The sequence below is a fragment of the Mauremys mutica genome, chromosome 3, assembly GCF_020497125.1.
Source record: "Mauremys mutica isolate MM-2020 ecotype Southern chromosome 3, ASM2049712v1, whole genome shotgun sequence".
Classification (NCBI taxonomy): domain Eukaryota; kingdom Metazoa; phylum Chordata; order Testudines; family Geoemydidae; genus Mauremys; species Mauremys mutica.
The window spans coordinates 93,741,502-93,766,229 of NC_059074.1; the positions used below are offsets into that span (position 1 = coordinate 93,741,502).

The window sequence follows — 24,728 nt, forward strand, 5'->3', positions numbered from 1 at the left end:
TGGGGAACACAGATTCAATCTCCTTGAATCTGAGCACCAAGGGAAATAAAGCATTCCCCTCTCCCCCCTCCTAGTCCTTAGGAGAGATACCTGGATTCAAATTCCTTGAATCAAACAAAGAGGGATTCCCTATCCCCCTTCCCTTCCCCTAGTACTTGGGAAAAATACCTTGATTCCAACTCCTTGAATCAAACAAAGAGGGATTCACTTTTTCCCCCCTCCCCTTCCCCTGAAAATCCAAACAAGGGAAGAAATCAATCAAGTTCTAAAAAGAAAAGATTTTATTAAAGAAAGAAAAAAAGTACACTATCTCTGTATTACCAGGATGCAAAAATACAGGGTCTAACTTATAAACTTGGAGAGGCTCTCCCCCCCCCCCCCTTTCTCAGAATAATCAAAGTAACAGCAAACAGAAATAAAGATATTTCTCCAGCAACCACACAATTGCAAATGCAGAAATTAATTAGAAGATTCATTCGCCTTTCTAATACTCACTATACTGGATAGTAGGAAATACTCCAGGAGAACTTGGAGACATGTCTGGCCTCTCTTAGATCCAAAGAGAGCACGGCAGTTCAAACAAAGGACACAGACAAAGCCTTCCCTCCACAGAGATTTGAAATTATTCTGTCCCTTGATTGGTCCTCTGGTCAGGTGTTCATCAGGTTACTGAGCTTGTTAACCCTTTACAGGTAAAAGAGACTTTAACCCTTAACTACAGGGTTTCCCCCTCATAGGCAGGTCTCTCTACAGGTAAACAATTACAGCAAGCATTTATACCTTTTTGTCATATACAATAATGAGCAACAGCTACATTTTATTTATACATAGGTCATCCTGATATCTTATTTTTCACATCTATTTAGACTCTAGTCTACATTCCATACTTATCTACACAAGGTTGCAACAACTTCTCACACAGTTCTTTCCCATTCGCCTCACATAATCCTCACTTCTACAAATCTCGCGTTATTAGGCTAACCACTAGCCTGACTCTTGCTCACAGAAGACTGTTTGTATTGAAATCCCCTTCAAATCCCTGTCAGTTCTTGCTCTACTTTCTAATGTGAAATTTCTAAAGATAGCTATAGTACTCGACCCAAGGCTTAAGAATCTGAAGTACCTTCCACAATCTGAGAGGGACAAAGTGTGGAGCATGCTGTCAAAAGTCTTAAAAGTGCAGCACTCTGATGTGGAAACTACAGAACCCACACCACCAGAAAGGAAAGTGTACACCATGTAGTGTAGACCAAGCCTCAGAAACTTCCCAGTGCTTTCTGAAAGGGAAGCTGATCCAGCTACTCCTAGTTATATGGCCTTTCTCTGAAGTGTTACGGTGTCCTCTCTCACTGAGATACAAGTCCTATTCATGATATAACACTGTTAGGTAAAAAGCAAGTCCTACTCACCTCTCCAGCACCCGAGTTTGTGCGGAGTTGGTATAGGGCTCAGAAAACTGTCAGAGACCAGACAATAATTCGTTGATCAACGGGCTCACACCATCCTTAGCTTAAGAGCAAAGCTTCGGAGTAAGTGTGGCAAATTTATTAGGGGTGAGCATCAATGTTTATACACAGAAGTAAACAAAGTGATTAATAGATCATAATGGTCATGCATAATCAATCAAGATTCTACAGGATAAAACAGGTTAAAATGTAAATTAGAAAAGACAAAGGAGGATATGGCTACTTATTGGGAGGGGGGAGGTGTCAGGGGTAGTTCGCAGGTCAGAGCTTTGATTAAAAGTTTCAGACAGAGACATCAAGTCTGGATTAAGTTTAAACTCATGAAAAGTTCAGACTCAACATTCCTCCATTTGTAGCTTTGGGATAATTATTTACCAAACGCTACACCCCATTTTAAGGAGCCAAGGGCCGCTTGGCAATTTCAGCCTCGGCCAACTCGAAGAGAGTAAGGCCTTTGGCTGAAGTAGGAAAAGAATAAACTGACCCACATGAGTTTATGAGGGAGGGGACACACTGGATGCAGCAACACAGTATTATAAGGATTACTATGGCCCCAACAATACCCACCAAGAGTTTTTTAACCCACCCAAATCCAGGCAACCAATTCCATAAGGCTCCCCACCAATCATAAGGTGGCTGGCCAGAGGAGTAGTTCTTAGCCATTTCCCTTAGATGTTTGGTACGTTGAAAGGTGTCAGGGTAGGTGTCATTTACAAAAACACAGCATTCTTCATTTATGAGGGCGCAAGTCCCTCCTTGGGCTGCTAACATTATGTCTAAAGCCATTCGGTTTTGCAAAGCTAACTGGCGCAGCTGGGACATTTCCCCGGCCTGATTCTCAAATAGGGTCGCAGTCTCATTGGTTAAAGATTCTAGTAGTCCCTGTAGACGGATGACACCACCCCTCAAGCTAATAAGACCAGCCCACCGCTGCCACGACAAACCATCACGGATATTAATATCTCTGAAGGTTTCACGGATGTTACGAACGTGGGGAAAATGGGGGGGGTGAGGGAGATGCGAGAAGGTGGTGTGAGCCACGCTAAATAACATGACCCTGCCCAATCAGGGGAGAGAAAGTAATAAGCTTTGGGCCCGCACACCCAGTATGTTCCATACATTGCGTTTCGGGTATTCCATTTTTCAAAGTAGGAGGTAACCCACCACCCGTTGGACCACTGTTCCCCTGGTAATGCAGAGGGGTCGTTGTGTGAACCGCAGAGGCACAATTTGGTAGTGGTGTTTTCAAAGAGCAGTGTAGTACTGCTTGAGCAGTTGTAGAAGGCAATCGTATATCCCTTAGCAATTAGTTGGACACCCTCGTGATCTGAGCAGGGTTTCTTAAAAGCTGACTCTGAAGGCTTGTGAGGGATCCACATATGGGATAAGTGGGATGCGCAAGGCTTGAAGCCAAGGTTTTTACTAAAGGCGGTGCCATTAAAATACATGTTGCATTTACTGGTTCCCACAAAAGTTGACCCTTTTTCTTTAACAAAACACAGTGATCCTGTCTGATTTGTTACCCTGAGATATCTGTTAATTGGCACTCCTGTTTTGTCCCATGTAAGATTGTGTTGGACTGGATCTTTTATTCTAGCCGGTGGCATCCAAGTCATATTAGCAGTGGTCAGGGGAATGGGTGTGAAGGGGAGTCCCTGTTCTGCATTTACTGGAAATTGAGTACATACCCAGCAATTACTTCTATTTCCTAAAATACGAGTTTTAACCTCGTGGGAATATCTAATAAAAGCATTATCTTCATAAGCAGAAAATAAACTAAAAAGGCATAATAAAAAACATACAGTTGTCAGAATAAAAGGTCCTCTCATTTTTTTCGAGTCAATTTAAGTCTGATGTCTGAAAGAGGTAAGCTGGTCCACTGGTCAGAGGCAGTGTCCTTAGTGGTGGCAAGAGCTGCTGGTCCGTCACTGTGGTCCACTACGGCTGGCTTGACGTGGGAGTGGTGGATCCAGGATTTGCGTCCTTCCAGGAACACTGCAGTCTGGGTTGTTAAAAGAACCTGGTGGGGTCCAGTAAACCTCGGCTGGAGGGCGTCGCCACGAACGAACTTTTTGGCCCAGACGAAGTCCCCTGGTTGGAACGGGTGGATCTGTTCTTCCAGCGGCACGGTCTGGGAAAACTGTGAGGCTTTCCAAAGGGTACGGAGGCGAGCCTGTAGGGAGAGAAACTGGCACGCGGTCATATGATCCCCTCCCAATAGTGAAACATCAGCACGTGGTAGCGCCCCGCCTTTGAAAGGGGGGTGTCCATAGAGCAGTTCAAAGGGGGATAATCCCAATACACGGGTTGGGCGAGTGCGAAGGTGAAACAGGACCAAGGGAAGTACCTGAGGCCACTTTAACCCTGTTTCCTGACAGTATTTAGCCAATGTAAGCTTAAGCTCCCTATTCATACGCTCAACTTTCCCGCTAGACTGGGGGTGGTAGGGTGTATGAAAGGAGTGTGAAATGCCCAGTCCTTGTTCTAAACGGCCAAGGACATTACCAGTAAAGTGGGGTCCGCGATCTGAATCAAGTATGAGAGGGATGCCAAAACGGGGTACAATGTCTCTAAGGAGGATCTTCGCCACTGTGGCAGCAGTACAATTAGCAGTAGGAAAAGCTTCGACCCATGAAGTCAGAGGGCAAACCAAAACAAGGAGGTGTTTTTTCCCAAAAGCCTTTGGCATATCTGCAAAGTCAATTTGAAGATGTTGAAATGGAGCAGCAGGTGGCGGTCTTCCACCCTTAATTTTGTTAAGAGGCGGAGCAGGTCCATTTCGCTGACATGTGCTGCATGCTTTCACTATTGACAGGCAGTAGGGTTGAATGCCTGGAGCATACCAAAAGCGAGCGATGGTGTCCACAAGGGCGTGCGTGCCGTAGTGACCCCCCTTATCATGGTGCCAGCGAACTGCCACGGGGTATGTGGAGCGAGGGAGGCAGGCTCGGCCATCCGGCATAAGCCAGGTCCCTTTGACCAGAGTGGCTCCGAGGCTCTCCCACGACTGTAGTTCAGCAGCGGGTACCGGTGCGGTGGAGTAAAGGAGGAGGTCACAATAGCCAACGTGGGCATGGCTAAGGGTAAGACGGCAGCCGCCTTGGCGGAGGCGTCAGCCAGGGCATTCCCAAGGGTGACGGGGCTATCATCTTTAGTATGGGCCCGGCAATGAACTACAGCCAGGACCGAGGGTTCTTGGAGGGCATCCAAAAGCTTGTGGATGAGGGGGAGGTGCTGAATGGGTTTACCGGCAGCTGTCTGGAAGCCTCGAAACTTCCAGAGGTGGATGTGACAATGCACAACTCCAAAAGCATACTTGCTATCAGTAAAAATGGTAACGGTCTTACCAGCGGCCAACTGGCAAGCTCGGGCCAGGGCATAGAGTTCGGCGGCTTGGGCTCCCCAGTTGCCTGGCAGTGAGGCGGCCTCTTGAATGTCCCATTCAGAGGTGACTGCATAACCGGTGAAACGCTTGCCATCAACATAGAAGGAGCTTCCGTCCGAGAAGAGGATGCAATCAGGGTTGTCCAGTGGCACGTCAAACAGGTTGTTCCTTATCTGTAAGATGCTATGAACTACTTCCACACAATCGTGCTGATCCTGGAGGACTGGCAGGTCAGGAAGCAAGGTAGCTGGATTAAGGGGCCCACACCTTTCAAAAATTAGGTTAGTGTCTTCTAGGAGTTCGGCCTCTAGCTGCTGCTGACGATGGGCCGAAAAAACTTGGGTCGTGCCCCTACGCAGAAGGGCTGACAAGGCATGAGAGGTCCAGACCGTGGTAAAATGACCCAGGGTCAGGCTCTTTGCCTTTGTGATCAGCAGGGCAGCTGCTGCCAGAGTCCGGGTGCAGGATGGGGTTCCCTGAGCGACAGGGTCGATCTGCTGGGAGTAAAAAGCAAGCGGGAAATGGTGGGGCCCGCTCAGCTGGGTAAGGACGCCACTAGCAATTCCGCCCTTCTCGTGGACAAAAAGGTGAAAGGGTTTGCTGTAATTGGGGGGGCGGAGAGACATGGAGGAGGCCACACTGTCCTTGAGTAACTGAAAGGCTTGGATCGTGTCTAGGGACCACTGCAAAGGGTCAGGAGCAAGGTTAGCAGTGAGTCGGTGGAGCGGTTTGCTCAACTCCCCGCAGGACGGCAACCAAGGGCGACAGAAGCCAATTAATCCTAAGAAACCTCGAAGTTGTTTCTTGGTGTTTGGCAGAGGGCAGTTTTGGATAGTCTTTATGCGGACTGGGTCCATTTGTCTCCCCTCTGGGGTTAACAGGAAACCCAGATATCGAACCTTCTGTGAGACCCACTGAATCTTGTTAGGGTCTACCTTGTGGCCTCTGGTGTGTAGGTATAATAAAAGTGCCTTACCATCGATGCGGAGGGCGGCTTCTTCGCGGTTACCTAGTAGGATGTCATCTACGTATAGGACTAACGTGGATCCCTGCGGACTGGTGAAGCCTTCCAAGTCGTGGCGGAGGCATTGGCTGAAAATCGTGGGGCTGTCTCTGTAGCCTTGAGGAAGTCGTTGCCAGACATAACTTTGTCCCTCCCAGGTGAAACCAAAGAGATATTGAGAGTCTGGGTGCACAGGAATGCTGAAAAAGGCTGATTTTAAGTCAATAACAGTGAACCATTCAGCATCCCAGGGGATTTGGCTGATGATAGTAGCTGGATCAGGAACTACTGCATGAAGAGGGACCACATACTGATTAATAACCCGTAGATCCTGTACAAAGCGCCAACGAATAGGGTCTCCGTCCTTTTTAGGAGGCTTTTTGACAGGCAGTATAGGGGTATTACAGGGAGTGCGCTGAGGGCGGACTAGCTTTTGTGCAATGAATCCCTCGACAATGGGGCGGATGCCTTCCCGGGCTTCCAGCGACAGGGGGTATTGGGGGACTGACGGGGGGGCTAAGGATGGCTTCACTTGAATCCTTACTGGCTCTGCCGAAAGGAGCAGGCCAACATCAGTGTCAGAAATTCCCCAGAGGGTTGAAGGCAAGTCAGTGAGGTCAGGGGAGAGAGAGGGGGGGGTTTCCCAATTACCCTGAGTTAGGGCCGAATCTCCTAACACTGTCATCAATAATCCTACCCCTTCAGGAGTGCAGGTTAAAGTAGCCTCAAGCTTACAGAGTAAATCCCGGCCCATCAAAGGGATCGGACAAGCTGGGGAAAAAAGAAAACGGTGAGAAAAACATTTATCAGCATAAATAACATTTAGAGGCAAAGTGAGTCCCAGAGACTGTGGGTTGCCTTCCACCCCAGTTGCAGTTTTAACCTCAGAGGATAGCCAGGGAGAGGGGGCATGATTTAAAAGAGAGAAAGTAGCTCCAGTATCAATGAGGAAACAGACAGGCAGTCCCTGGACTGAAAGGGTTAGACGAGGCTCTTTGCTGGGAGGGGAGAAAGTGAGGAAAGAGCCGGCTAAAGACATTAAGGAAATAAGACCATCACATTGTTTGCCTTCGCCCCCGGGGTACCGTCATTGAGAAGGCTGAGTTTGTTGCAGCTGCTGCTGTTGTCCGTAGTTGATCCAGGCCTGAGGAACGGGCTGGGCTGGTGGTGCAGCGGTGTATTTGTCCCTGGTGTAAGTATCTGTGGATGCGACCGGACCCTCTGGGCGTCCCCAGGGGCATTCACGTTTAAAGTGACCGGGCTGTCCGCACTGAAAACAATTTCCTGATGGCTGGGGTTGCCAGGACCCTCTTCCCCGAGCACCCTGAAATCCCCTGCCACGGCCACGGCTTCTGCCTCGAATACCACCGCGAAAAGCTAAAGCCATCAACTTATATTCTTCCTTTTTCTCTTTCTTTCTGCTACTTTCCCTTCCTTTCTCCCATGCAAAATCAGCTACGTCCAACACTGAAGTGACTGACTCACCTCCCCAACCAGGGCGAAACTGTAAGAAATAATCCCTTACAGGGGGTACTGACTGATTCACAAAAAATGAAATAAGAGTAGGGTGGTCTGCTTCTCTCTCAGGATCCATCTGAGTGAACATTCGGGCCCCCTCCAATAGCCTCGACCAGAACTTTCTGGGTGGCTCATCAGATTCCTGCCGAATCTGCATGAACTTAGCCTGATTAGGCGAGCGGCGAGCCATTTCTTTGAGTCTCTCTAACAATCGCTCTCGATCTACCCGCAGCTGAGTCAGCCTTGGCTGACTCCAGTCTAGGGGATTCCAGCCAGCGGCTTGATCCCGCCTATCCATCCAAGTGGTATTAACCGCATCGCTATCCCCCCATGTCCTTTCTGCCATCCACAATCTACTACGTTCCTCTCCGGTCAAAACTCTACTTAACAACTGATCTACATCCGTATAAGTAGGATTATGACTTGAAAACAATCTTTCTAAAAGTTCAGTGATCCTTCGGGGATTTTCCCCAAAGGACCCTGACAACCGTCCCCACTCTTTCAAGTCCCATTCTAGCCATCCTTTATATTCCACAATATTGGTATGTTGTATCTCGCCATTATTGTTCACAAAAGGTTGGTCGTGCACCTGTAAAGGCATTTCTCTACTCACAAAAGTTTTGGCAGAGGCAGCCTCTGGGCTATCCTCAGGAGAGGGGTGTGCACCCTGCTGCATCTGCTTGATCTTTTGCCTAGTAACTACTCCTCCCGAGGTGTGCCCCTCTATTTCCTCCTTATCACCCTGCAGAGATTCCAATTTGGAGTCCTGCAGATTCCCCTCTGCACTCTGGAGAGAGTCCCCTTGCGGAGGAATAGGGGCAGGTGCAGTGGGGACCAACTGACGAGTTAAAACACGCCGTGGTTTACACCCTTCATCGAAATAACATGGAGGGGGTTCACTCTTGGAAGAATACCTGACTGCCATAATTTTTAAAGATTTCCACAGCTCTGCTGCTGTGTCCCAACAAAACCAGTAACATAACTGTCCCAGATGGTCTTTTTCGATCTGGCTCCTTACTCCTCTTAAGGCAGCCTGTTCGAAAGAGCCATACGAAGGCCACCTCATCTCCGGGTCGGCCAATACCGCGGTATACCCAGTCCAATTCCTTACACACAGTGTGTACAACTTCCTCCTAGACATTCCTGTCTGTACTGGGAGTTTCCCTTCATTCCATAACTTATTTACAATCCCCAGCGGACTCTCAAGAGGCACGCTAGTCCCTTGACCCATGGTGTCTGACAGGAGCCCTCCAACTGGCGTTTATCCTGCTGTCCAGTACACGGCCCCTCAATATTGAATTGGCTGGGAGAAATCTCCCGTGGCGCCTGCCAATTCGTATATGAGTGGTCTGACCACTGGACAGAGGCACCGCACCAGAAGGAATCCCGGACGAGCCCCCAAATTGTTAAGTAAAAAGCAAGTCCTACTCACCTCTCCAGCACCCGAGTTTGTGCGGAGTTGGTATAGGGCTCAGAAAACTGTCAGAGACCAGACAATAATTCGTTGATCAACGGGCTCACACCATCCTTAGCTTAAGAGCAAAGCTTCGGAGTAAGTGTGGCAAATTTATTAGGGGTGAGCATCAATGTTTATACACAGAAGTAAACAAAGTGATTAACAGATCATAATGGTCATGCATAATCAATCAAGATTCTACAGGATAAAACAGGTTAAAATGTAAATTAGAAAAGACAAAGGAGGATATGGCTACTTATTGGGAGGGGGGAGGTGTCAGGGGTAGTTCGCAGGTCAGAGCTTTGATTAAAAGTTTCAGACAGAGACATCAAGTCTGGATTAAGTTTAAACTCATGAAAAGTTCAGACTCAACAACACTGTAGGCACTTAAACTGTGTCAGAAACATCTTTAAACAATGTTGATTTTTAACCTTCTGCTGCTGGCATCTGAGTCAGATGATGAAAATGAACATGCGTCAGTCTGCACTGCTTTTGATTATTATCTAGCAGAACCCGTTATCAGCATGTCCTCTGGAATAATGTTGAAGCATGAAGGTGTTACCTGGAATTCTTTCAACCCAAAGCTCTTGGTAACTTTACTCTGTGCAAGGAGGTGTCAGGAAATAAATCAGGGGAGACACGGCCGTCCGACCAATAGATGGCTGGCACAAACAGGACAACACAAGAGTGCTTTCACTTAAAGTTAAACTTTACTTAGTTTCAAGTACTTACACATGTCCACAACAAGTTAGTAAAACACCCCCAACCCTTGATAATTACCAAAGCTGCGTGTGGCTCTCGAGTGACACAGTGGCAGCCTTCTGATGGCCAAATCTTCTGTCTGCCAGTGGGGGGCTGCAAGGTGTATCCAGAGGGAGAGTCCAAAAGAGTCCCCAAATGAGTCCAACTATCTCAAGCTTTTTCCCCTTATTTATACATTAGTAATAGAATGACACATCCCTTAAAGAAACCTTGTCAAGTAAGCAGTTTCAAGCAAAAGGTTCCTTCTGACTATTGATTAACCAGGTGTGGGTTTTCCAGAGTCTGCAGCTCTGAGACCCCAATAAACATTCCTGCTCTTTTTAAAATGTATGTATCAACAACTTCAAGACAAATCTTATCAGGAAGGAGGAGTGGGGGGGGGGTCAAGCTACCCTTGCAGTGGCACCCAAAAGCCCTTCCCCTCCTGCCTTGGTCAAGCTGAGTTTGCTGAATGATCAATTTACAGCTTGCTGACGAGGTTGCTTTTTAACAATAAGCCATAGTGGTTTTAGGCACTTTACTGGTTTGCCAAAGTCTCCCTGTACAAAGGGACATACAAATCTTTATCTGGCACGTAAATAACTTGCTACATCCCCATTCTCACTTTCAGATGACATTGTAAACAAGAAGGGGACAGCATTATTTCCTGCAAATATAAACAAACTTGTCACCAGTGGGGGTTCCGGGCCAGCACCCGCGGGACTCCCAAACCATCTCTCTCCCTGCTCCCTCCCCCCAAGCACCCATGGTCCCCAGCCCAAGTTTTAGTTAGGGGTACTGTATATAGTAAGTCATGATCTGTAAATGTAAAATTGCCAGTTTGCTGACTGGAATTTGAGATAAACAGCTGCTTATTTGTATGGGCTCTTATTCCCTTTGACTACTGTCTATGCCCCCAGAAACTCAGACTTCATACTTTTAAAAAATCTTCTGAAGATATAACTAATTTGGAGAGATTACACTGTAGAATAACAGCTGAAGGGAATGAAGGCACTCAGATAATTTGACAAGGGAAGATAACTGTTTTTGGTTCACTAGTAGTTCCAAAGAAATAAAGGGTTGAACGGAATTTGAAAATTCCCAGAAAAACTTTGGCAAACTGAAAAACTCAGCAAATTTTGTTTGGAGTTGAACAAAACATTGTGTTTGTCCTGAAATGAACCATTTTGTTTCCAGGCAGTTTTTAGCATAAAAACAAAGAGAAGGGCTAGAATGGCAGGAGGGGAGGTGGTATTGCCTCTTATAACCTTTAGCTGTCAGTGGCTAGGGCACTCACCTAAGATTGGGGGACATGGGTTCATTTCCCCTTCAGCCTGATATGGAACAGGAATTTGAAATTGGGTCTCAGGTTTTGCAGGAGAGTGTTCTTATCACTAGGCTATCGCATATTCTGGTATGGATCTGTCTGTCCTGTTGAAGCTATTTCACAGTGTATAAATAATTCATTTTGGAACAGGGACATGTACTTGGTCTCCCGTCAATGTGAGTGCCCTGACCTCCAGGCTATAGAATACTCACTCAGTCTCTGGCCCGGTGACTGTTCAGGTATCTTATACAAAGTGGAACAGCTTTGACAAGAGTTGCAACATGCCCACTCAATGTTGTCCAGTATCCCAGGGGTTAGGGCACTCTCCTCTGGTCTCCCACACTGCAGTTCAAATCCCTGCGCCACATCAGGCAGAAAGGGGAACTGAACAGGAGAGATCTCTAGTAGCCCAGATAAGTGCCCTAACTGCTGGGCTAAAATTTACAGGAGAGTCATCACTGCCACCCTTGCTTCCGGCTGAAATTATTTGGGTAATTTTGCATCAGATTTGTGAATTGTTTTGGGTTGACCGAAATAGCATTTTCTGGCAAATTATTTTTTCAAATTTTGCCCAGCTCTAATCAGACCATTCCCATGGGCTGCTTTGGGTTCTGTGTAGGGTGACCAGATGTCCCGATTTTATAGGGACAGTCCCAATTTTGGGGTCTTTTTCTTATATAGGCTCCTGTTACCCCCTTCCCCCGACCCCCATCCCTTGTCCCAATTTTTCACACTTGCTGTCTGGTCACCCTAATTCTGTGCTATGTAACTTTCTTCCAAGGCTACTGCCAATGGTACTTCATAGGAAGGATGTATAGTTTGGGAAATGTCTTCATGAGCCTGTATTACATTAAAACAGTTTCACAAAAAATAAGGGCTTCTTAAGTTTGTTTAGCTTTCTAAATCACTTTTTTTGTTGAAACAGGGAAAATGAATCCCTTTGGAGGGAAGTGGCAGAATTGAGAGCAAAACACTTGCAGCAGCAACAGGTTATTAGAAAGGTAAGACTTCATTTGTGGATTATACAGCTGCTTCTGTGTATTTTATGTGCACAGACTGACTTACGTTGTCCTTACTCTGACTACCTCAGTACTGTGCTATGTGAAATCTAGTTTTCTTCAAAATAGCAAGATCTTTAATCTTTGTAAAATGAGCATTAACTCAGCATGTAGCAGTCTATAAAGACACGGAAGGATTACAGGGATGCCATCATGTTTGCCTCTTTACTTTCCTAGGAAAACCCTCTCCAGGGCAACTCTAAATTGGCTTCCCTTCCTCCCCAGTTTTGGAGATGGCCTCCATTGGGAGGATTCCCAGCAGAATTCGGTGTGAATAACTTGCTGCACTAGCAGCATTTCAAGTAATTACTTTGTTCCTAAAATGTATTTTAGAATGTAATGGTTTTGGTCACTTATTAGCTAATGTCAGCATGACATGGTTCGTTGATGCTGAAAATGAAATACAATTAAAAGGTTAATTTGAATTAAGCCATATAGTATGTAGTTAAAGATTTAAAAATATAGTTGTCAACTCAAAAAAACTACAATGGTGGACAGGATTCCAAGGTCTCAGGAAATAGCGTTTTTGCTTTTGTAGAGGAAGATCAGTAGATTTGGTGGTAGGTAGGATGAAGCAAATACTTATTGAACTTTTATTTTAAAATATTAAATTATGAAATCCTATTTTATCAAAGTATTTTGTTTGACTATTTTTACAGAATATCAGTTGCCTGTCATCTTAATCAGCTTCTGTACCAGGTGACTGTAGGATAGCTAATGTGATGCCAATTTTTAAAAAGGGCTCCAGAGATGATCCTGGCAATTACAGGCCTGTAAACCTGACTTCAGTACTGGGCAAACTGGTAGAAACTAAAATAAAGAACAGTATTGTCAGACATATAGATGAACATAATATGTTGACTCTTCCTCAACAAGATTTTAGTAAAGAGAGAGCATGCCTCACCAATCTACTAGAATTCTTTGAGGGGGTCAACAAGCATGTGGACCAAGGGGATCCAGTGGATATAGTGTACTTAGATTTTCAGAAAACATTTGACAAGGTCCCTCACCAAAGGCTCTTAGGCAAAGTAAGCTTCCACAGGATAAGACGGACAGTGCTCTCATGGATTGGTAACTGGTTAAAAGATGGGAAACAAAGGGTAGGTATAAATGGTCCATTTTCAGAATGGAGAGGGCTAAATAGTGGTGTCCCCCAAGGGTCTGTTCTGGGACCAGTCCTGTTCAACATATTCATAAATGATCTGGAAAAGGGGGTAAACAGTGAGGTGGCAGAATTTGCAGATGATACAAAATTACTCAAGATTGTTAAGACCCAGGCAGTCTGCGAAGAGCTACAGAAGGATCTCCCAAAACTGGGTGACTGGGCAACAAAATGGCAGATGAAATTTCATGTTGATAAATACAAAGTGATGCACATTAGAAAGCATGATCCCAACTAAACATATAAAATGATGGGGTCTAAATTAGCTGTTCCCTCTCAAGAAAGATCTTGAAGTTATTGTGGATAGTTCTCTGAAAAGATCCACTCAATGTGCAGCGACAGTCAAAAAAGGGAACAGAATGCTGGGAAAAATTAAGAAAGGGATAGATAATAGTACGCCCACATCTTGACTACTGTTCAGATGTGGTTGCCCCATCTCAAAAAAGATATATTGGAACTGGAAAAGGTTCAGAAAAGGGCAAAAAAAATGAGTAGGGGTATGGAACGACTTCCGTATGAGGAGAGATTAATAAGACGGGGACTTTTCAGCTTGGAAAAGAGACAGCTAAGGGGAGATATGATTGTTTATAAAATCATGACTGGTGTAGAAAAAATAGATAAGGAAGTGTGGTTCATTACTTCTTATAATGCAAGAACTAGGGGTCACCAAATGAAATTAATAAGCATTAGGTTTAAAACCAATAAAAGGAAGTATTTCTTCACACAATGCACAGTCAACCTGTGGAACTCCTTGCCAGAGGATGTTGTAAAGGCCAAGACCATAACAGGGTTAAAAAAAAGAACAAGATGAGTTCATGGAGGATAGATCCACCAACGGTTATTAGCCAGGATGGGCAGGAATGGTGTCCCTAGCCTCTGTTTGCTGGAAGCTGGGAATGAGCGACAGGATGGATCACTTGATTACCTGTTCTGTTCATTCCCATTGGAGCACCTGGCACTGGCCACTGTTGGAAGACAGGATACTGGGCTAAATGGACCTTTGGTCTGACCCAGTAGAGCCATTCTTATAGTTTTTGCTTCTTTTCTTAAGAACATATTTTGTAAATAGCAAATTTTTAAAAGTAGTTTCTTAAAGAGCAGAAAATGGAGCAAATTTGGGCTGTTTTTTTTGTACCACACGTTTCTGTGGGAGTAGTAAAATATTGGAGCATTTGAGAGAACTCACTTTTTTTACTCTTTCCCATGTGGCATCTGGATCTCTTGATTTTTGGACTTGACAGTGAATTGTGTTCATTTTTGTTACAGAATACTTTTCTCTCCTGAAGATGTTTTTGCTGGGAATTTCTTCGAGAACCTCCAGTTCACAAATTTCATGTGAAACTACCATGGAAAATAACTTGAAATACAGAGATCACATCTCTGCCATGTTGTATCTATAGAGCATTTACCGGGGAGGGGTCAGTAAGATACTCGCTTTCCTGATGTTGGTGGGGATCTCTTTTTCATACAACACTTATTCTTGTGAACTTGTGAAATTGTTTGTGGAAGATTTAGAAGATTAAATCGTAGGAAAAACTAACTAACTGTAATAACAGTAGGACAATGGAACAGACTGCCTAGGGAGGTTGTGGAGGCTCCTTCACTGGAGATTTTCAAAAGGAGGCTGGATATCCATCTGTTTTGTGGTTTAGGCACAAATTCTGCATCTTGGCAGGGGATTAGGCTAGGTGACCTTTGCAGTCCCTCCTAAGTCTATGATTCTAAGTAAACTTTGTGGTTTGTACTGCTGTGGGCTACCATTGTGTTTTGACAAAACCTGGCATGGTGGTAGTGTTTACTTATCTTCCTTTTCTTGTAGATTGTACAGTTCATTGTTACTCTGGTGCAGAATAACCAGCTAGTGAGTCTAAAACGCAAACGGTAAGTACAGTATTGTGTGTGGGGGGGGGGGAATGCTGTTGTAAATGTTAACCAGTTAATACAGGTTTCTTTTGCTGGGCTGGTGTTCTCTTTAGAAACATTATTCATGCTTTAGTAGCGTTCATGCAACTGACTTCACCCCCCCCCCCTTTGATTTAGGCCACTACTTCTGAATACCAATGGACCTCCAAAGTCCACTATGTTTCAGCAGATCGTCAAAGAACCAGCTGACAAAAACCATCATGTAAGTTCATTTTGAAGTGGACATTATTTGTTCATGTGGCAACTGGAGGGATGAAAAAAGGTGAACAGAAGTATTAACAGGAGTGACTTATAGTGGCTGTAGTTTGCCTCATTTTCAGCCGATAAATGAAGCACAAAGAGAGGGAGAAGAGTGTGTTTGAAGAGAATAGCAGCTGCATGCCAATGAACTACTTTAATGGCAGATTAGGATTGGTAGTTAAACTGTTTCCATTGGTGGGTGGGTGTGTGAGTGTGTGTGTGTGTAGGTTTCCAGCTCTTGTTGTGATGCTGTTCTTATTGATTTACAGTGCTGATATATTTTTGTATCACTCTCCAAGGTTTTTGGTTTATTTTGTTTTACACTGTCTGATCTTTGGTTGGATTATAACTGCTATTATCTTTAACTACTTTCATAAAATTTATCACTCAGCAAAATTTACAGCTATATACCTAATTGTTCAAATGTTCTGTTACAAAATTATTTATGCCAAATTAAAATATGAACAAAAATGTGTGTGGAAAGAGTGTCTTAAGAGTTTTCCTAGGAGATCTAGAACTTTTTTTTAATTAGGTATTCAGTTAGGGCTCTTAATTGAAGTACTGTATTTGGGTCTGATTTTAATTTGGAAATTTGATTTTTTTTCTTTATAGTAGTTGTGCTTTTATAATTCTCAGGTACCACTCAGCAGAACTGAGGGACTAGAGCAGAGGGAGCAGATTTCAGATGACATCATTATTTATGATGTCACTGATATTGGTGAGGAAGAAAATACTATGGGTGAAGAAGAAAGTGCTCCCATTACTCCAGAAACAAATGAGGATGCTACATCAGACTCTTCCAAGTAAGAAATGTTTGTATGAGTGCAGAAGGCACTCAGCACTTCAGTATAGACAGGGAGATCCTAACCTTAAAATCTAATTCAGATCTACACAATACAGTTGAGATATATCTTGTATAATTCCATTTCAGTAAAGGAAGCAGGCTTAATCAAAGTGCAGGTATGCGATGTTGAATCATATATATTGGTTACTGAAAGTTACTATACATATACAGATCCTTTGCACTCCAGGCCTCTGCACTGGCTTCACAGGACAATTTGGCAGTTGTAGCTTAGTGTGGCTAGGATGAGAATTCAGCTAAAATAAAACATTTTAAAAATGAAGGATCACTGGGGCATATACTATTTTTCTAGAAGTGCCATCTGCACGCTATTCTCATTCCTTGGTCTTTACTTCCTTAGCACAAGATTGGAACCCCCGTAGTTTAATGTTTTTTATGCTGTTGAGTGTAGCTGTCCTGCAATCTCTGACAAGTGTAAATGTTGCCCTGTGAACATTCCAGGCATTTTTTTGCTGACTGTAAGCCACCACCCTTGATTCTTTTAGACTCTGGAAGTCCTCCAGCCTTCTCAGGTCTATAGTTCAAGAGGAGTCTTGTGTACATTTTCCCCATTTTACTCCTTAATTCTGTGCTACATACTTTATCTGTTGTCCACACCTATCTTTGTAGTACACTCTCGGGTACAAGCAGGTGATCATCCCAGCCCTTCTGGCTCAAGGATTGTCTCCCAATGTTACCCTTGGTTTACACTGCATAATAGTGTATATTTTATGCTTTATGGATTTGAAATCCAGATTTTTGTTGCCTGAGACTTAAACCACTGATTTGGTTTTGGCAAATGGATGCTTACTCCTCCCCTCACACTCCTGCCTCCCCCCAGAAAAATGACATTAAGTGGGAGTACACATCAGTAATTTAAGAGTTTAAACTGCAACAATTAATTTTTTCTATTTAAAAAGAGCATTAGAAATCCAGTAAGTTTAGAGTGAAGATTAATCTTTTTTTTTTTTTTTTTTAAACCCATTTAAAAGTGTGGCATTTGCTTAATACTTTAAAGACTTGTGAAAGTTTTTGTGTTTTCTCCCTGGCATCATGGAGGGAAAAGATTCTTCACTGTCTGTGACCTGCTGCATAATAATGAGTTGTGGGTACTAAAAGGACATTTGTGAGAATTGTGGGGCAGGGTTTTTTTCATTTCTGGGATCCTTTGCATAGGGCATGGGGAGCATCAGAATGCAGTAAAAGGGGAGAAGAGTACACTTCCCAGGATCCTATTAGCCCTTGCATCTGTGAGACTTAAATGCTTAAACTGCCCAATGAGCCTAATTAAGCTCATCAGCCATGACAAGATTGGCTTCTCTTCACCAGCCCCTTCAGTTCCCATTCTTAGTACCTGCCTTCTCTCATAACCACCTACTGGCGTTCCTCTCTGTTTTTGTTTTTCTCCTGGTCCTGTAAAACTTGAATCCTCCAGAATCAGAAAATAGTAGCAAACAGGCATGGCGCAAAACAAAACTGGCTTTGTCTAGCCTGATACCTTCAGCCTTTCTAGTTCCAGTCCATAAGAATTAAGATTCCATAATGATTTTGAAGTATTTAATCCCTGGAAAATGCCCTATAACTGTCCCCTAACAAGCTTCATCTGAATGTGAAGCTTGGAGTTGTCCTTCTAACCTGCTTTGCTGAGAAAGTTGTATTAAAATGTAAGAACAGGGAAACTTTAAAAGCAAGTATTTTTGATTAAAGATGGTTGTTAGCGACTTAATCTTCATTTTTCCAATTTCTTGAGATTTCTTTTTACTGTATTTTAAACATGTTTTGTGTTACTGCCATCAAAATTTGAGGAGACGGTGAGAGGTTAAAATGGGGCTCAGAATGGAAATCTAGACTCCCTTATCTAAAGAGCTAGCCACTATTACATATTCAAAGTACCTTGAAGCTATTTAATCCTTATAGCAGGACTTTTGAAAGAGGTAGTTGTTGCCTCTTCAGAGTTTAACCCGTTTGTCTGTTTTATGTATTACAGCTGTAGTCATTCTCCTGATATTGTAATTGTAGAAGATGATAATGAGGATGACAACGTCCCTGTAATTCAAGGGGATAAAAATACCGAACCAATCACTATCCCAGCCAGTGATCCCCTCAGTCCTGTCAGTGACAGTACAAGCCCTCTCATGTCTAGTGCTGTTCAACTGAACAACCAGTCAGCTCTAACTGCAGAAGACCCTGTCTCAATGATGGATTCCATACTCAGTGAGAATGGAGTAATTTCACAGAACATCAACCTTCTTGGAAAGTGAGTAGCTTTGGTGCTTTTAAAACAATTGGCTAAGTTAAAGTTGATACCTTCATATCAACTGCCTCCTTAACTATTTTCACTGACAGACTCTTAGAGGCCCTGCAATGGATTCTTCAAAGACTGAGTTTGTGCTCTTTTGCTTTATGGTATATAAATAGTGTTCCACATTTTCAGCTTTTATTTGTTTAAAACAAACAAAAAAAAACACTCCAGGAATTTTTTTGGTGTTTATTTTCCAAACATTAAAACACATGAAATTGTTTTTTTTTTTTTGTTTTTTTTTAATAAACAGCTATCTGGGGAAAAGGAAAAACAAAAAAAAACCTTTAGAATAATGTGCATTATTATTACAGTATAAGTGAAACTCTTTTTTTGTACAAAGATGCTTTTCGCTTTTCTCAAGGCTAGTAGTTTTTCCAGAAATCTTGGTTTAGGTATTCTCGCATAATTTTCTTCAAAGTATCCTCACTCACGTGGAGCCTCTTCCTGTCTTGGAAGTAGTCCAACTTTGCAAATGAGCACTCTGCACCAATACACTTCTACCCCGATATTATGCCACCCGATATAACGCGGGTTCGCATACAAGGCGGTAAAGCTCTGACACGCTGCTCTGAGCAGCATGTTAAGGGTGCTGAGCCAGGCTGGGGCCAAGGGGTTGGATAAGGGAAAGAGGGTCTCGAGGGCGGTCAGGGGCTCTTCTCTCCCCCCCCCGAGTCTGGGGGGCACTTTTGGGGGGCCCTGCAGTCCCAGAGTGGCCCGGGCGATTAGCCGGGGGCTGGGAGTAGCCTGCTCTGCTTCCCTCGCCCCGCCCCCAGCCGTGTCGCTCAGGGGAAGGGATCCCCCACGCGCTCACCAGCAGCGACGGAAGCGGAGCAGTCTGGCCCCAGCTCCCAGCCACAGCACTCCGCTTCCTGCCACACATGAGTGCAGGACCTTTCCCCAGCGCCCTGCCCCCCCCCCCCCCAAAGCGATGCAGGCTGGGGCCACGTCTCTCCGCTTCCCACCACAGGTGAGTGCGGGGGGGGCATCCTTTCCCCGCACTCACCAACGGTGGGAAGCGGAGCGCCGCAGCTGGGAGGTGGCAGAGTGGAGCGGACTGGGCCGGGCTGCTCCACTTCCCACCACTGTCAGTGAGTGCCTGTCGGGGGGGGGAGGAGTGGATGGGGGAGGGAGCAGTTGTGATGGGGCAGGGTCCTGGGGGTGATTAGGGACAGGGGTCTCTGGAGGGAGCGGTTAAGGAATGGGGGGAGGGGAGCACGAAGCACGTTTGATATAATGCGGTCTCGCCTATAACGTGGTGAGTGTGGTGGGTTTTTTTTTGTTTTTGTTTGTTTGGGGGGGTCTTCTGAGGACCGCGTTACATTGGGGTACAGGTGTATATCCAGGGGGCACAGTCAAAGCTCACCGTTCCTCTTTGCTGAAGTTGGGAAGTGTCTTGATGACTGTTCCAAAAAGCCAGTACATCCAGTTTCACATTGTCAGGGTTAGGCACGTTTGTCAGTAGTAAAGTCCCCTTTCAGATTTGAAATGTCATCTTTAGTAGCAAATGGCTCGAACACTCTGGCATAACGGTTGTAGTCTATTGCAAAATTAAGCTTGAGGAAGAGGTGCAACACCTGTATGACATTCCAAAAAGAATCTTTGGTACCAAACACTTCAGGGTTCAAATTTTGGGCCATGGTATTTTTAAATATTATCCTACATGTTTTTTATCCTAGAAATACCAGGAATCCTGCTCTTCCCTGTTTTTGCTGGAGGTCTGCTCCTGGGAAGTCTTGAAGATATTTACTGTTACCTCTTGCACCTTAATTTGAACGGTGGAGGTGTTCGTTAAAATTAAAGACTTCCTTTATCCAAAATGTTACTTCTGTTAAATAGGTGGCATTTAAAACTTATTTGTTTTTTATAAGACTAAGATTCCCCCTTTTTTTTTCTTCAAATGCTGTATTTGCACTTTCTTTTCTTTTGTGATAACAGTATTTTACTAGTTCTCTGGTCATAAGCTTCCAGCCTAGATAGACACAGTCTGAATCTTAAATGTGAAACATCTTTGTAATGTGTATTTTGCTCTTTCTGGCCCTCTTTTATGTATCGTTAAAAAAATCAGACAAGGGCACAATCAGTCCGTCCCTCCTTGCAGGTCACCTTAAGGACGGATTTTTTTTTCTCTCTCCCTTTGTTGGATATGAACTTTTTTTCTTTAAAGCCTCTGACAGACGTTTATCATTGCACTCTAAAGGTGTAGGGGTTTTTTTTTGTGTGCTTGTTTGTTTTTTAAATGGTTTAAGTTAAAACAATAGCTAAAGGCTACTATATTTGTCTTTAGGGTATATATTGTATAGCAGAGGAAATAACTTACTTATTTACAATGTTAGTTGCAATCAGCACTTGCTGGTGGAATGTTTTTTTTTTTTTTAAATTGTCTTATGAATCACTTGTGCATTCTTCCTTTTCATCCCCACATGCAATCATCTGATTCCTTTTGTACTGTTACCTTGTAATATAAAAGGATCTACTTCCAGCTTTAAAAATAATTCTAATTAACTGAATTCTGCTCTCCTTTATTGTGGAGGCAGCAGCTTTGTGAATGGGTCACACAGCCTGTTGCTTTCCTGTGCAGTCACAAAGTAAAAATTGACTTGTGAATGTCAGATATATAAATTGACAATCCTGTCAGATATTCTTAACTGTTTGACACCAGGCAGAGAGAAATATCGTGTTGCACTTGCCAGTGCAGTGTTAAACAAGCAGTGATGATGGAACTGTTGCATATATCTATTCCAACAGGTGAATTATAAAGTTTCTGTATCTTTATAACAGACTTTCATGGGGTACTGTGCACCTCACTTAATTTTTTTTTTCACCTTGTCAGTAGAAGCATTGCTGCTATTTCAGAACGCAAAATCCTCTTTTTCTTTTCTGTCTTCCAGAGTTGAGCTATTGGATTATCTTGACAGTATTGATTGCAGTTTAGAGGACTTCCAAGCCATGCTGTCAGGACGACAGTTCAGCATAGACCCAGATCTTCTGGTTGATGTATGTATTTTTAGTAACTTCCTCTGTTCTTTATTTTGTAATGAACAAGATCAATGAGGATGCAAACACACATTTCTCAAGAGGATATCTTAAAGCTTTGATTAAAATTTTTAAAATTTTAATTCAGAAAAGTTCACGCACCTTTTATAAAGCCTGCACAATTATAAAATTTAAAATCAGAAGACTCAAACATTTCTAGAGTTATAATTTAGGCTTATTGCTCATCCTGTATATTGCATACTAAAAATGTTAACACAGTCTTTATAACAAGGAAACAGATATGCAAAAGGTTCTGTCTCCAAAATAGCAGAATTAATATTACTGTAGAAATCTCTTGTATTTCCTGATGCTCATTACTTTAGCTGTGCCACATGGGCAAATGTGGCAGTTAATTTTCTTTCCTTTAAAAAAAAAAAATAAAAAAAATGGGGGCGGGGGTGGCATAAAGAGTAGTGCATGCTTCAGTACTGGTGTAGTGCTTCCAAATGCTCCTGAAGTGCTCGCTCTTTTAACTGCTACACCAATTTATGTATGTTTAGTAGAACTGGTGCTGTTGACTAGAACTGAATATGTACTTCCATGAAGTTGGCCAAAATTGGATAAGGGAACCAAAGATTGAAAACCACTGTGCTAGAAAAATCTAAGTTTGGATTGTGACCCAGTACTGGGTCGTGGAATGCAAGGCACTGGGTCACCTTGCTCAGCAGCTAGGGACCCTGGCAGCTGGCCAGTAAAAACTAGTAGATCCCACCTGTTCTGACACCATGTTGCACTCCAGAAGCAGCCAGCAGCAGGTCCTGCTCATAGGCGGGGCCACAGGGGGCGGTGCTTACGGGCAAGAGCTGTGTGGAGGCGCTTGTGCGCCTCCATCTATGAGCCAGACCTGCTGGCTGCTTCTGGGGCACAGCGTCGTCCGCAGTGCCAGGACAGGCGGGAGGCCTGCCTCAGCATGCTTGCTGCACTGCTGACCAGGAGCCACTGAAGGTAAGCCAACAGCTCAATCCCCTACCCCAGCCCTGAGCACCCCCCAACCTGGAGCCCTTTTCTGCACCCAAACCCCTCATCCCTGGCTCCACCCCCAGAGCTGGCAGCCCAGAACCCTGACCCCCTCCTGCACCCCAACCCCTTGCCCCAGCCCTCACCGTCTCATCCCCAGCTCCATCAACAATTTTCTTCAACTGGGTTGCCAGAAAAAAAGCTCGAAAAGCACTGTTCTAGCACCCGCTTCGTAAATGGGGAAGCAGGGAATCTGAGTCTTTATCAGACTCCCAAGGCTCAAGGGCCAAGTGTATTCTGGGCCACAGTTTTGAACTGTGTGTGTATTCTAATGGTTCCAAATTGTGCCCGAAAATGACACACTTGGAGAGGAGGAAACAGAAGGGAATAAGGGGACTGGAGATCCAGTTTTTGTGGCTGGTGGCCGTATATATTGAAAAGTTTGCTGTTCAGGGAAAAATTTTATGCATGCTCAGGCAGATGCTGTACAATTGTGAATTGAGCCTATTTTCCCCTCATGCTTGTAGATTACTCTGCCTTTTTGTAGACGTGGGAGGGAAGATCAGTTTAACTTATTAAGAGAACATGGAATAGTAATTTTTAGCTTTGTTTCCTCTGACCTTTGAAGAGCTAGAATCATTTGTTTAGTGACTGAGCTCTCGTTGCTAACCATTTCTACGAGGCTGTGTTAGTGTTCATAGATTTAATTTCCAAATTAAAAGTTTCAAAGTTAAGCGGGGGGGGGGGAGAGGAAATTTTTTTGCCACGTTCATAATTCAAATGAATGAGATGACTGCAGTTTCAGTCCATGGGTCCTTAGTTCTCTCACCTATTATTCCTGTCTATCATTCCTCTCACTTAACTGGTCATCTATGTGGCAGTTCACACTTTTCTGAATCTGGTGTTTCTGAAACTGCAGAACTAACATACAGCACCGATCTGAGCTAGACATGGTACAGACGTAACGCCCACACCACGGCAACCAGTGCCCTGCAGTCTCAAAACATAGCAGGTCTACTCCACAATTAGGCTTTTCCTTTGCAAACGTTTTGCACAAAATGGCAAATTTTTAAAAGGGGGCCCAATCCTGCTCAGATCCTATAGTATAAGCAATTAGTAAAATATTTACATCCATATATTTAGTGTCCTATACTTAGTATATACCAACATTTGGAATTTTAAAACTGTGTTTTGTCTTGTTCAGCTTTTTACAAGCTCCGTGCAGATGAATCCCACGGATCATATCAGTAATACAAAAGTAAGTTCCAAAGCCCACAGTAGCGAGAAATACAAATACAGTTGGAGGTTGATGAACAACTTGTCCTTTAGCTGTGCCCATTACTGAAGTGACAAAGCAGTTTCATATTTTGTTGTGAATAAAACCTCTAATTTGGATGCAAAAACTGCAGTTGAACTTATCCCTATTCTGCTTTGTAGCTGGAAGGGAAAAACAGCACAAAATTGTGTGTGTGGTGGGGAGGGTTAAATTTTTTTTTTGGTTTTTTTTAATACCACACTTATCACTACGGTATCTAGGGGAAGCATCAAACATTTTTACAGATGAGGAAAGTAAAACTAGTGCCTATAGCCGAACCAAGAAGAGAAGTTAATGCTCCTCCAATTTGAGGTCTAACTGTAGAACAGTAATCCTCCCTAAATGTTAATCTGTCTCAGTTCCTACTTGGAAGCACCACTGTTCCACTTCATGTTATTTTCTAGACCAGCATCCATTAAGCCACATGAATAGTTGCCATACGGTTGTAACATCTTTTTACAGGTTAGTGCAGCTTATTTTAATCGTCAGACTTTGTCAAGATTTGTCAGTTACCACCTTTTTTGTTACTTATGCAGACTGGGTTTTTTAAAGCCTATTTCAGATTAAGTTTTGACTTCAATTTCTTTTTTCATTTGGAGACAAAAGGAATAGAAACTACAAAGAGTAATGGACCTCAGCCTGCTTCACAAGACGCACAAAGTTCTAAGCCCAAATCAGGTTTGTACAGCGAATGGCATGGCTTTCTTTGCAGGAAGAGCTTCATAGTTGTTCAGTTGAAAAGATGTAAGAGGGAAAAATTGTAAAGTACTTTTAAAACAAGATCCTGCTTAGTCAGGTATTATCTGCTTGATTGCTTCATGCTGATAACATGACAAGACCCAAAATAGTTAACTGTGAAGAATTTACATTGCACCAGATGCAGAGACAAAACTGATTAAATGTTGGTGTTTCCGACAAAGCTGAACAATAAATTGTTTACTTTGCTTCTGCAACACTTCAATAGTATGCCCAACTTTTAAAAAAAGTAACCATTTTTGTTC

At 43.7% G+C, this 24,728-nt stretch overlaps 1 protein-coding gene across 3 annotated transcripts in view; it reads left to right on the forward strand.

Moving 5' to 3' along the window:
• The window catches only part of HSF2 (heat shock transcription factor 2), a 42,737-nt gene that overhangs the window by 14,166 nt on the left and 3,843 nt on the right, over positions 1-24,728 (forward strand). For 2 of the 3 annotated variants that reach the window (XM_045011959.1, XM_045011961.1), the window contains exons 5-12: positions 11,822-11,897; positions 14,936-14,997; positions 15,157-15,241; positions 15,916-16,082; positions 18,108-18,377; positions 21,311-21,416; positions 23,617-23,670; positions 24,324-24,405. In XM_045011959.1, the coding sequence (XP_044867894.1) occupies positions 11,822-11,897; positions 14,936-14,997; positions 15,157-15,241; positions 15,916-16,082; positions 18,108-18,377; positions 21,311-21,416; positions 23,617-23,670; positions 24,324-24,405 (902 nt within the window). The remainder of the gene's footprint in view (positions 1-11,821; positions 11,898-14,935; positions 14,998-15,156; positions 15,242-15,915; positions 16,083-18,107; positions 18,378-21,310; positions 21,417-23,616; positions 23,671-24,323; positions 24,406-24,728) is intronic. The other variant, XM_045011960.1, reaches the window with a different exon arrangement.